This window comes from Nyctereutes procyonoides, unplaced genomic scaffold (genome assembly GCF_905146905.1).
Source record: "Nyctereutes procyonoides isolate TBG_1078 unplaced genomic scaffold, NYPRO_anot_genome, whole genome shotgun sequence".
Lineage (NCBI taxonomy): Eukaryota > Metazoa > Chordata > Mammalia > Carnivora > Canidae > Nyctereutes > Nyctereutes procyonoides.
The window spans coordinates 33,495,075-33,507,554 of NW_026575047.1; the positions used below are offsets into that span (position 1 = coordinate 33,495,075).

At 54.2% G+C, this 12,480-nt stretch overlaps 1 protein-coding gene across 2 annotated transcripts in view; it reads left to right on the forward strand.

Annotated features, from left to right (window-relative positions):
* The window catches only part of PPP2R2C (protein phosphatase 2 regulatory subunit Bgamma), a 134,915-nt gene that overhangs the window by 105,583 nt on the left and 16,852 nt on the right, over positions 1-12,480 (forward strand). For both annotated transcript variants that reach the window (XM_055326033.1, XM_055326034.1), the window contains exon 6: positions 3,015-3,179. In XM_055326033.1, the coding sequence (XP_055182008.1) occupies positions 3,015-3,179 (165 nt within the window). The remainder of the gene's footprint in view (positions 1-3,014; positions 3,180-12,480) is intronic.

The following is a 12,480-nucleotide window of genomic DNA, read 5'->3' on the forward strand; positions in this document are numbered from 1 at the left end:
GACCCTCCATCCATGCGCATCATCCTTAGCCAGCTCTGTGTCACCTGGTTCTGGCCTGTTTGATGCAGAAGGCTGCAGACATAATTGACTACCTTGTACTTCTAAAAGCCGTCATGCCTCGTACATATTTGTAACAAGTGTTGTCATGAGGCTGCCAGGATTGGTTAAGCATCATGGGGTCACAGGAGGCATGCACTCTGGAATTGAGCAAAAAGGCTTGGCCATGGGCCCCTCATGAGTCTCGGAGTGGCAGGTGGGGCCCTGGAGAGGAGGCTTCTGAGCCCCCACACTGCGCTCCCTCTATGGGCACCAGTGTGCAAAGCGTCCCGGTCTTCCTATCTTTGTGAAAAGATTTTCATGAACACCAGCCTCCGCTCCCATGAGCCAGACACTAAGTAAATGTGGGTGGCCGGTGACTGAGCACATGGCCTATGACTCACAATGAACAACGGTCGTAAACAGAACAGTTGTCGTTGTCGTCGGGTACGTAAAAGTTTTGGTCTTTGTGGAGGCAGCGCCATTGGAGTTCAGACGTCACCCCTTTGATCCTTCTCCATTGAGGTGTGTTCTAGAACATCCTGTGGGATGTGAAGGTGGGCCTGTGAAGAGGCTTTGGACACCAAGTGGGTCGAGAGGGTAGGTTATGTGCAGAAGAAACAGACGATTGGAAAATCTCAGAGGCTTGAAACAGCCCAGGGGTATTTCATAGAGCGGGCCACCCAAGGTGAGGGTCTCAGAGCAGAGGGGAACATGTCACCGCACACCACGTGCTGGCTGTCACCACTACAGCCTGGGAGTGACACATGGTACCTGTCACTTCCGCCTTCCATTCATCAGGAAGAGCAATAAGGGAGTGGCTTCCCTGAGTCCCACGGGGGCCCGTGGACAAATCCCCCCCTCACCCCGTCCCCAAAGGGAAGCTGCAGTGGTTGGCAGGGCGTTTCCACCTTATCCCACTGCATCCTGCTCCCTGGGAAGTCATAGCCCTATGACACAGCGTAGACACATGTCGACTGCTAGCCAGCCTGCATCCCCTGAGGCCTGGGCGCTTCTGTGTCCCCCAGGCTTCACTGGACCTTTGTGGCCTGAGTTCTGCAAAGAGAATTCAATCCCTCTGGTGCAGAGCATCAAACAGGTGCTGTGCTAATGTGCATGACATTTCGTAAACGGCCGCACATTTTCCCTGGACACCACTTTAAGTTGGGGGAGAAAAAAAAATAAGTTGGGGGAGAAACTGAAGCTGTTCCCAAGCAGGTGTCTGCAGGCGCTTAGCCCCCGGAGGATGGGGAGGGAATTGGCACAGAAGTGTTGGCTTTTTCTCTCTTACTGTTCTGTCTCATTTTTCATGATTTAATCTCTGTTTCTTATCATACCAGAAAACCGCAGTTTCCTGGGAAACCAGCCCAGGCTCCTTCTTCCTCCTCTCTCTATTTTTATGTGATTCTAATTTTCTGGTTATATAGTGAGGTGCTTCCAGCAGCAGTATTTGAGTGTGAGTGCACAGACCCTCCTTGCTGCCTCTGGTCACTTAGATCCATCTTTTATGATGTTTTATAAACTCTCATGTTCACAAAAGTCAGAAAATGCCTCTTAATGAGGCTGCGGTGGGAGGGGGAGGGAGGGCTGATGGCCGGTGAGTCTCAGACTTTCAATCAGAATTTTCCACATGATAAAAAATACTTATGTCCCTGATACTCACTGAGCTCTGTAATGTGCCAAGCAGTGAGTGAGGGGCTTTGCCTCTTCTGATTTTCACAGCAAGACTGCGTTAGAACTGTTGGCCTATTTTATAGGTGAGGAACCAGAGGCATGAAGAGCCCCTCAACTGCACAGGCAAAAGGTGGCAGAGCTGGGATTTGAACCTCGGACTCCTGGGCCCACACACACATTCATAGGGAGGAGAGGGCAAAAGCCCCACACAGGGCTGGGGAGACCAGAGACCAGGATGTCACTGTCAGAGAGGAAAGTGACTTTAGGGCCCAGTGACTAGTCAGATCTGAAGCTGGAGAGGAAGAGGGGCGATGCCAGGCTCTGAAGGCTACACCAGGGGGTTCCGGTTCACTACTGTAGGCAACAAGCAATGGATGGGGCCCAGACTTACTACTCACTGCTGAGCCATCCTGGACAAGTTGCTTACCCTCTCTGGGCTCTAGAGCATCTGTCAGGGATACTTTCTTTGCAGGCGACAAAATACTTGATCCTAAACAGAAAATGGATTTATTGGCTTCCACGCTTAATCACCCAAGGGCCATGGCTTCTGATGAATCCTGATTCAGGATTCAAATGGCCTTGCCAGGTCTTTCCCCCCAGTCTATCTTTGGTGCTATCTACCCCACCCGTGGACTCCAGGTCCCCCTTGTCACAGCAGCAAGTATGCACCCCTCCTCTGCACACCACCCAGCCCAGCAGAGGACAGAGCTGCTCCCAGCATTCCCCACGTCTCAAGCCTGGAGCCCCTCTGTTGGCACCTCCGAGGCCACGTGCTCATCACTCATGGTGATTGCGAGTGGAGGGGAAGGCACAGATGAGAGCGGAGAACTCAGACAGGCAGAGAACTTTTTCTGCCAGGGAGAATCTCGATGCTGTGGACAAAAGGGGAGTGGGTTCCGGGGGTGGGGGTGCCCATATGCTCAGCTCCAGGCACAATTCACTGAGTGATGGGGAGAACCGAAATTGTTTACCAGGAGCCCAGCACATACTAGGCACTCAAACCCTCCTTGCCTTCTGCTTGGCCCCTGGTGAGGGGGCTGGAGGGGAGGCTGGGCACCTGGTGGGAGCCAGCTGGGAGAAAGCACAGGTCAGGGAGGCTGCGGGTCCAGGCTGATGGGGACAGTAGACGGCACCCAGCAGGGGCAGCCAGTGGGCAGTTGGGCATGCAGGTCTGCAGCTCAGATACTGTCTGGGGCTTTGTCCAGGAGTCTCAGGAATGGAGACGTAGAACAGATGCAGGGTGGATGGGAAGGCAGTGCAGCGAGGGTGCCCTCCCTTCTCTGCCCTTTCCTTGACAGCGCCAGACATCGTGGACATCAAGCCGGCCAACATGGAAGACCTCACAGAGGTGATCACAGCATCTGAGTTCCACCCCCACCACTGCAACCTCTTTGTCTACAGCAGCAGCAAGGGCTCTCTGCGTCTCTGCGACATGCGTGCAGCCGCCCTGTGTGACAAGCACTCCAAACGTAAGTGTCGACACCATCCAGGACCCAGTACAATGTGGGGGTGGCAGGGCAGCAGCCATCCTGGTGCTGTGGCCCGGGGCGGGTGGGAGTAGCATAGGTGTGTTTTGCACTGTCCGGGGCTGGGGGAATCCTGGTCTTGCCACCCACTGCCCCCTGAGTTCCCCGAGAGGAGCTGCCCAGCTTCTAGGGAGCAGGCAGCTAAAACAAGGGTCAGGGAGTAGGCTGGGAGCCAGAAGCTTAGGAGGGACCATACTCAGTGGTCAACTCCTCCAGGAAGCCTTCCCTGACCCCCACATTGGTTCAGGCCCCTTCTTTGTGCCCCCAGAATCCCCAGAGATTCCCTCTCATGGACTGGCCACACCCTGTAGAACTTTCTGTGGGCTGGGGAGTCTCCCCCCGCAGCCTGTGAGCTCCACAAGGTCAATTCCTGGTGCTGGAACCCACTATAGGACCAGCTGGGGGGATGCCATAGGGGTGCTGTGGGGATCCTGGCTGAGCAAGGTCCAGGGAACGCCAGAGGACCACTGTCACGACCACACAACAGCTCTCACTCACTGGATGCGCTGAGCTGGGTGCCCAGACAACTCTGCCACATCCTCTCACCCTCACTTGAGTTCTGACGGAGTCCTGAACAGAACAGGAAACTTAGGTTCCAGGGATGGGTCCAAGATCACCCAGAGTGAAAAGTGGTGAGGCAGGACCTGAAGCGTCTGGGATGTCCCAGCTGGTGCTCTCACCACCAGGCTGGGCTGCTTGGTGCTGGCATCCCCAGAGGCCCCCAAAGGCAGAGGATCAGGGGAAGTCAGGCCACAGTGTCCTTCCTAGGTAACCGTGCCATGGTAGCAGGGGTACAGGGACAGACAGGACCCAGTCAGGGGGCGGGGACTGCCGTTCATCTCTGTATGCACCCCAGTGCCTACAACAGCGTCTGGAAATAAGTACTTGTTGAGTGAACAAATGAATGAGAGACCAGTAGGCTGGCAGAGGCGGATTTATCAGAGGTCTGTTGGGAGGGACTGGGTCACTCTCTTCCCCTCAGGAACGAAGTTTCCCTGGACAGTCCAAGAGGGTGGCTCTCAGCCGGTGCACAAGGACTCAGGCTCAGGACTCTCAGCAGCTGCCAGCCCCTCCCCCCTCCTTGGCAAGCTCCGTCCGCCACCTCTCACCACACTGTTCTTCCCTGGGCACGTCCATGCTCCAGCGTCCGGGGCTTCCTCACTGGGCACAGTGTCCTTTCTGGGTTTGCACCTGCTCAAGCAGCTGTCACCCGTCCATGAGCCCCAGACCTCTCCAGGGGAGCCCAGACAGAGCCCTCATGCACATGCTCAGCCCCAGGAACAGCCTTCTCTCCAGCGCTGAGAGGGCTGAGTGGCCAGCGCTCTGCAGGTCAGGGGAAGGATTGGTTTCATTCTAAATGAGAAGAGAAACCAGCAGAAGGTTGAGGGCAGGGCAGGATGTCACAAGACACGTGTTTGAAAAAAAGAAACTGCAGAGGTCAATGTGGAAGCAGGGGTGGGAGGAGCCAGGGTTCATTGAGAATAAACAGTGGACCCTGGGTGGGATAGCAATGATGGGGAGACAGGTCCCATCCTGGGTGTTCTTTGAAGCCTGAGCTAGCAGGCTTTGCCATGTGGTGTGTGGACCATGATGACTCCATCGGAGGTTTGGTTTGTGTGGTGGGTGGAGGTGGGGTTCTGTCCTGCAGGGCAGCCAGGAGCAGAGATAGGACCAATAGGCCTGTTCTGGACACGGTACGTGTGGGATCGTGTTGGGCTCCAGGGAGGGCTGTCGGGACAGGGTCCTGGCTGGAGATAAAGGTTTGAAGTTTCCAGTGTGTGTGGATGGACAGGAAGCCCAGGATGTGAGTGTGGACAGTGCCCAGCCCCCTAAGAGCAGCCCAGGGCTGCATTGGGGTCCCAGAGCTGCCTAAACAGATGACCACAAACTTGGTAGCTTAAAACAACACAGATTTTTTTCTCTTATAGTTCTGCAGTTCAGAAGTCTGACATGAGTTATCCGACAAAAATCAAGGTGTCAGCAGGGCTGGTTCCTTCTGAGGCTCCGGGGACAGGGGGTGGAATCCATGCATCCCTATCTCCAGCCTCTGGGGCTGCCTGCAGTGCCTGGCTCTCGGCCCTCCCTCCAGCTGCAGCCCTCCCTCCAACTGCGTAGCCAGTGCTGGCTTTTCTCATGCTGCATCACGCTGACCCTGCCTCTCCTGCTCCCCTTCCACTTTTAAGGACTCTGGTGATGACAGTGGACCTACCTGGATGATTGAGCTCATAGGCAATCTTAATTTCCCCTTTGCCACATAACATAACATATTGCCAGGTGCTGTGAGTTAGGGTACAGACCGCTCTGGGGCTGTTATTCTGCACCCCCATCCCAGACCACCTTGTGCCTGCAGCCTGTGGCTCAGGATGGAGACTTGTCCATGTGCAGCTCCGGGTCAGACTGGCACAGAACAAGGTGAAGAGAGGAGAGCCTGGGCTCTGCTCCTGGGCCCAGCCTGAGCCCATGTGAGCCCCATAGGAAGGAAGGAGGATGAGACTTCATGGTCCAGCCTTTTTTATAGGGGCTGAATTCAGAAACACTCTAAGCATCCAACAGAGCAAACGACAAGTGAATGACGGTGCCATCTGAATCTTGGAAGGTTGTCTGGTCATTTAGAATATTGAGTTAGAAGATTTTTAATGACATGAGGAAAATGTTATGTTAAAGTATTTTGTGGGGGTAAGAAAGCCAGGCAAAAACTATTTTCGTCCAACAGTGGCAACAGGAAACAGGGGCAAGAAACATGCCAAGCAATGGTCCCTGCATGGCGGGCTCTAGAAAGTCGTACAGTATTCTTCCCTATCTAAGCTGTCTGTGTATTTGCATTTTAGCTTGGATTTTAACTCTTAATCAGGAAACACGTGTGTGTGCAGGAAGGCTGGGATCTGGGGAGTAGAGAGACAGCTCCGTGCACCCTACACTCTTTGAATGATGTTTCTCAAGGGCTGGAGGGGAAGTCAGAGTCCCCCTTGGCTTCTGTCATCTGGTACCCCGGGGGTCTGAGTGAGTGGCCACCTACCAGGGCAGCCGTCACTTGCAGGCTTCCAGAGCACAGGCACACGCACGTGGATTTCGGGCATGTAGCTGTCACACACCCTGGGGTGTATGCGCTGCAGGTGAATCACTCACAACCTCAAGAGTGCAAGAATTAGACCTTCATGTTGGATGACTCAACTCCATTTGTGTTTCTGGCCTCCTCTCCCGGAGTGGCCGTGAACATAGTAACTGGAGTTGCCTCTTCCTAGATCACGTTGAGATTCCAGAAGGCGTTTGTAGGGCCAAGGCATGAAGAGGGAGTGGTCTCTGTAGCTTCTGACCACTATGACCTCACGCTGTGCCCAGGCAGCCCTGGGGTCAGGGCTCTTGCAGAGACATTTTTCCATAAATGCAAAAATTCTGCAAAAGTGATATAAATGATTATAAAGAAGATTACAATCTTCAACTGTCTTTTTTTCACTTTGTCCAGTTTTATTAGGATTATTCAACTCATAAAACAAGCTAGGTGGGCCACACTCTTTCTTTGCCTAAAACAGTTATTTTAGCATTTGCTCCTTGAAGTCTTAGTGAAACTCATGTGTAGATCTGTTTCGATGATTGGATTATGCAGGTTTGCTATTGGAACAGATTCTGTATTTTCAATTTTTCTAGACTTCTTTTTTTTCGTTCTCAAACTCAGTATCTTGCCAGAAACTTTCCCTTTAATACCAGTCAGGGGATCATCCACAGTCTTTTTTGGCGCCAAGCGTGCTTTGCGGCTTGTTTTCTGGTTCTTGTGTCACCTGCCTTCAGTAGTGAGCAGACGGAGTGTTTGCTTTCCCCAGATCAGATGATCGGAGGAGGATCCGAGACATAAACTCAGAACAGCACCCCGTGTGTCGCAAGCGCTCAACAAACGTCAGCTGGGCTGTTGCTGCCCAAGCTCCGGTCCAGTGCATCACAGGAATCCCACAGGGGGAAGCGACCAACGTGATCCCCTGTTCGAGGGACTCCATGCCCCAGCATAGCACAGGCTCTGTGCTGTCAAAAGCAGAAGTAACTGTCTATTTTGAGGCATCATGGATGGTGTTTCCATGGTTACCCTGTCATAATGACTAGCAGACAAAAGACTCGAATTTCCACTGCTATGGAGGAAGATGTGAGGGTGCAGGCTGGGCAGTGGAGTGGCCCGAGCAGCCCAGCTCTGCCCCTGACAGAGGGCCCAGGGAAGCCACCGCACCTCTCTCTGTGCCTCGATTTCCTTAACTGTCCAATGCCGGAATCAACATCCACTCGTGATCCAGGACACCCTTCATCCAGTGAAGGGAAAGTCCCTGTTTCACCTGTTGGGAGGATGTTGTCTTGACCATGAATCTCTGAGTGCCACTACCAGCCACTCCTGAGTTTGGGCAGCAACTGGATCAGTGGACAGAAGCGAGGTATCAAGGAAAAGATCTCATCTTTGGGTCTGTTTAAAAACTCAGCTTCAACAACAACCATTTGTGTTCTGATTTGCAACAGCCACAAAGGCATCCTGGCTTCTAGAGGCTGCTGTATCCCTCAGCTCACGGCCCTTCCGTCGTCTCGAGTGTGGCATTCCAACCTCTGCTCCATCATCCCGTCTCCTTCTTCTGCCTCTGACCTTCCTACTTTTCTCATAGGGACCTTTGTGGTTACAGTGGGGCCGCCTGGAGAATCCAGGATAATCTCTGTAGCTCAAGATCCTTTACTTACCCACATCTGCAGAGTCTTTTGCCATGTGAGGTAACATAAGTCTCGTTCCAGAGATTAGAAAGTGGACATCTTTAGGGGCTGTTAATGTTTCCCACATCTGCAGCACAGAGAGGTTAAGGTGTTTTCCCAAGATCACACAGCTAGTGGAGCTAGGATAGAGGCTCTGATGGTCCCACGCCTATAAACTTGTACGTTTCTCACTTAATCTTCACTAAGAGTTTATCTTCACTTAATCTTCACTTAGTTCTAAGAGAACTAAGAACTCTCATGAGGATTGTGGATGAGCGAGGATCGTTGAAAGGGGCCAGGTGGGGCCGACTCCCAGGACTCACTCCTGATCACGAATCTGGGGTAGGAAGACCAGACCCAGCCACCTCTGCCAGGAAGGCTCCAGATAACTGGAGGCAGAGCCAGGGCAAAGGTCTCCAACAGAGGGAACACCCAGTGCAAAGGCAGGAGTAAAGCAGGCAGAGATGGGAAGTGAGGGCAGAGAGGTGTGTGGTTAGAGAGGGGTCCCCGGACAGAGGTCTTACAGACCATGCCAGCTCTTTGGGTTTACTCTGAAAGGACAGGAGCCATAGGGACCCTTCCATGATGCTCAAGTCGCAAGTGGGGGGGGGGGGGACACGGTGGAGGAGGGGAGGCAGTCAGGTCCTGCATCCGCCCGCAAAGTCCAGCCTGCTGGCCCTCCAGGCCACCGGAATGGAGAGGGTGGGGTGACATCAGGCTCTGTGCCCAGAGCAGGCTCCTGCCCTTACAAAGCTGAGTGGAGAGGTAGGCAAATGCCAAGTAAACAGGAGCATCGAGCGGGGGACGTTTCTGAGGATGTCTCCTGCTGCAGTTGGCTCTCCATTACGATTACTGTGGTCCAAAGAGAAGATTACTATGGTCCAAAGAGGCTTCTCGGCACACCTCAAAGGATGAAAGAGAGCAAGTGAGCCTGGGAAGGGAGGGGGCAGAAGGCGGGGCTGAGTTCCCCCCACCCCCAGCAGGTGGGAGGAGCCTGGGAAGAGGTGGGGGCAGAAGGCAGGGCTGAGGGCCCCCAGGGGATGTCAGGAGCCTGGGAAGGGGGGGCAGGAGGCGGGGCTGAGGGCCCAGCAGGTGGGAGTAGCCTGGGAAGAGGCGGGGCTGGGGGGGCGTCCAGCGGGTGGGAGGAGCCTGGCTGCAGCGTCGGGGAAGGAGCAGGCTGATGGATGATGGCTGAGAGGTGGCGACAGATCATGCAGGGCCAGGGCCACAGTGAGGATCGGGTTTTATTTTGTCCATTGAGGTCCATCAAACGGTGCTGAGCAGGGGACAATTGACAGCTCTTCATCAGCTAACATTCATTATACCCACCACCTTGTAACGACTCCCTGTTCCTCCCCACTTGGAACCCCCTCTACCTTCCTAGTGGCCGGGGGGGTTGCAGGGGTCAGCGGCCGGGAGGCTGTCATGCAGGTGGCCTCTCCCCCAGCAGTCGTTGCAATGAGGTGCCCGTCAGGGGAGGGGGGTGCCCTGTGACCCATAATCCACTCTTCCTCCTGTGCCCAGCAAGGCTACCTGGGCTCCTGGAGCCTGATGGGGGGCCAGCCTGGACTTGTGCTCATCATTCAGGGCGGAGGAGGGGCTCGATGCCAGGGCAGCATGAGCAACAACCCGGCAGGACCCCATCTGCTCTTTCAGGCCCGCATCTTCCTGTGTCCTCCCAGAGCCCCTCCTCTGTGCATCTGTCTCTCTCCAAGGCCTCACTGGCCTGCACAGTTGAGGCTGAACGTGTGGCTCAAGTCAGTGCAGGTCTAGCTCTAAGTCTGATCCCTCCTTCATCCTGTCCCCATCTGATCAACTCTCCTGGTTCCATTTCACCCTCTCCTACCCACCCATGACCAGAGACAGGAGTGGGATGGAGCAGGTGCCACCCAGAGGGACACAGAGCAAGAGCTGCAGGCACTCAGAAGCCACTTCTAGCAGATACAGGCTTCAGTGGGTGAGTGAAGCCTAGAAACTTCAGTGGGATCATATTAGGTTGGGAAAGAAATGTCGAGAAGAGGTGGCGTTGACAGGCAGCACTGAAGGTTCTTTCCACCCTGTGAGTAGGGCTGGGCTCTGAGTAAGGCTCCAGCCTGGGCAAGGATGCTCAGATGACCAAGGACAGAGGAAGGAGCCCTGCCTGAACAGCTCACAGTCCCATGACTGTGACCACATATCCCTGCGGATGCCATCCAGGAGAGTACCCCAGGCTCAGGCTGTGCAGGCAGCAAGGCTGAGTATTTTCTTTGGAGAGAATCTGGATGAGATGCATGTAGAACAGGGCATTTGAATTAGGGTTCTGAAGGATGTATAGGAGTTGGTAAGAAAGACAAGGAGTAAAAATGGGAAAGGAAATTTCAGGGAGAGAAAATGAGAAAAAAATTACTCTAAAAATAGCTACACGTTTTTACTGACCCGCCCCTCCTTGAGCTGGGTGCTTCCAGTGATTCCCTCTGGAGATCCCATCGTGCTTGCTCTCCAGGTGAGGCACATTGTGCTCAGGCTAAGGGGCTTGCCAGAGGGCACACAGAGCTTGCTCTGCTCTGATGCCGGGTATGGCAGCACAGGGTGTTGGAAGAGGCATTCATTTAAGGGGACCCTGAGAGTGAATTGTTCAGTGTATTGCCCTGGGGGCCTTGCTTGGCCTCACCTTTTTCGAGGCCCTTGGGGCCCTGGCAGAGAGGCAGTTGGAGGTGGCTGGAGAAGCAGCCGGTGAAGGCCTGGTTAGGAAGGAGCTTGTCGTCTACCTGTAGGAACCCGAATCTTGATCCTGTAGGCAGTGGAAGCCATAGAGAGCTTTAAGCAACAGAGGAATGCTCAACTGTGGACGAGGCTGGAGAGGAAGGCCCGCACCCAACCTCTGGCTTCACCTTCCCATTCCTGGGGTGCACAGGTGCTTCAGAGCTGGGCTCCCTAGGACCCCTTCACCTCATTTTGGGGAGTGTGAAGGGCTTCTCACCCTTCCCCACTGTATGCCAGCAGCGATGCCATGGACACCCAGACAGGAGGAGGTGGTTTTCAGGGTACCAACCGGGGCCACAGAGCCTTAATTAGCAAAATCATTAAAATGAAATAGGACATTTCTGGGGATTCGGAACCCTACAACCTGAATGTAATCGGGGGAGAATGGGGAGGGGGATTGAGCCTGTCACAATGACAGGGGCTCTGGGATGCATTTCTTTAAACTCTTGGCAGCAATAATTACTGTGAACTGTCCTTCTGAGTCCATCAATTAGAGGGGAGACTCCCTTATCTGTTATTGACGCCCTGGGGGACGTGCGGCTTGCCTGTGGTAGCAGGGAGGAGGGGACGGGAATTGACATGGAAGAGGACATTCTGCAACCTTTTGACAAAAAAAAAAATACTGGTATCAGAAATTTCACAGGAATTTTTGAAAAATAAAAAGGACTTTTGGATAATTTTTTCACACCTGTCAGTATGTCTTCCCATTAACTGTGTGCAGCACCAGTCCTTTTGTGCTCAAAGAGCCATCAGAAATGCCCGCATACAGCCAGAGCTCGGGTTACAGAGGGCCGTTTGGTGTTTCTGTTCTCAGCTCTTGATTAGAGCATCCTCTCAGCCTTTGACCTTTGCGGTATCTTGCTCCTTGAAGCTGGCAGGAGACAAGCCCATGGCTCCGTGGTGTTCAGTGCGGACGCTGCTCTGTGATTTTGATCCCAAGCCACCACCTACCCTGCAAGGCATGCCAGATGCTCTGCACGGTGCAGGGGTGAAGTGAGCAGGGCCAGCCCTGGGGCTTTCCAGAGACCTCCAGGGCAGGCCTGGGGTGCAGAGTTGGGGTGTTAAGAGACCACGTTTTGTCTTTGGAACTCATCTTTTGTTCTGACCCCTAGTGGCAGGAACTGGCATCTACCTGCGACAGAAGAGAGATCTGGTGTCCCAAATAGGGGGGAATACAGGGCTGGGACAGACCTACCTGGGAAGTAGGATGAGGGACTTTGGGATGGGGGGCGGTGCCGGCCGGCAGGGCATGTTTGTGAGCCTCTAAGGACATGTGATCAGCTCTCTTGCTTCTTGCTTCCCTGTTTCAGGTCTAGGGGCTCAGGGGCCAGCAGGTGGAGCAGCTACTCAGCTGGTTTCCATGGGGACAGCTAGGCAGGTTGTCAGATGTTTAAGACTTTCCAGACTGGCTGGGGAATAGCTGCCAGACCACCGCTCCATCCTCTTCCGTGTTCCCCGGGCCCCCCTGTGCCCCAGCTCCTACGAGTTAGTGCTTGGTTAGCTAAGGTGAGGCTTGGGTCATGTTTGGTCCCCACCTGCTCCAGCACCAGGACCACTGTAGGATCTGATTAGCCAATGAGGCTGTTGGTGCTCAGACTGGTGGGACAGCCAGCCACTGAGCCCAGAAGAGCCTGTCCTGCTGTGTGGGGTCCTCTGCGTGTCAGGAAAGCTCAGTGCTTGGGGGCAGCAGAGAGGGGGCGCTGCCTGGGGAGGTGCTCACCGTGCACTCCGCCCCAGAGTGGGATCATCCGATTGGGGCAGCAAGGTGTCACCATTGGGAGCCTAA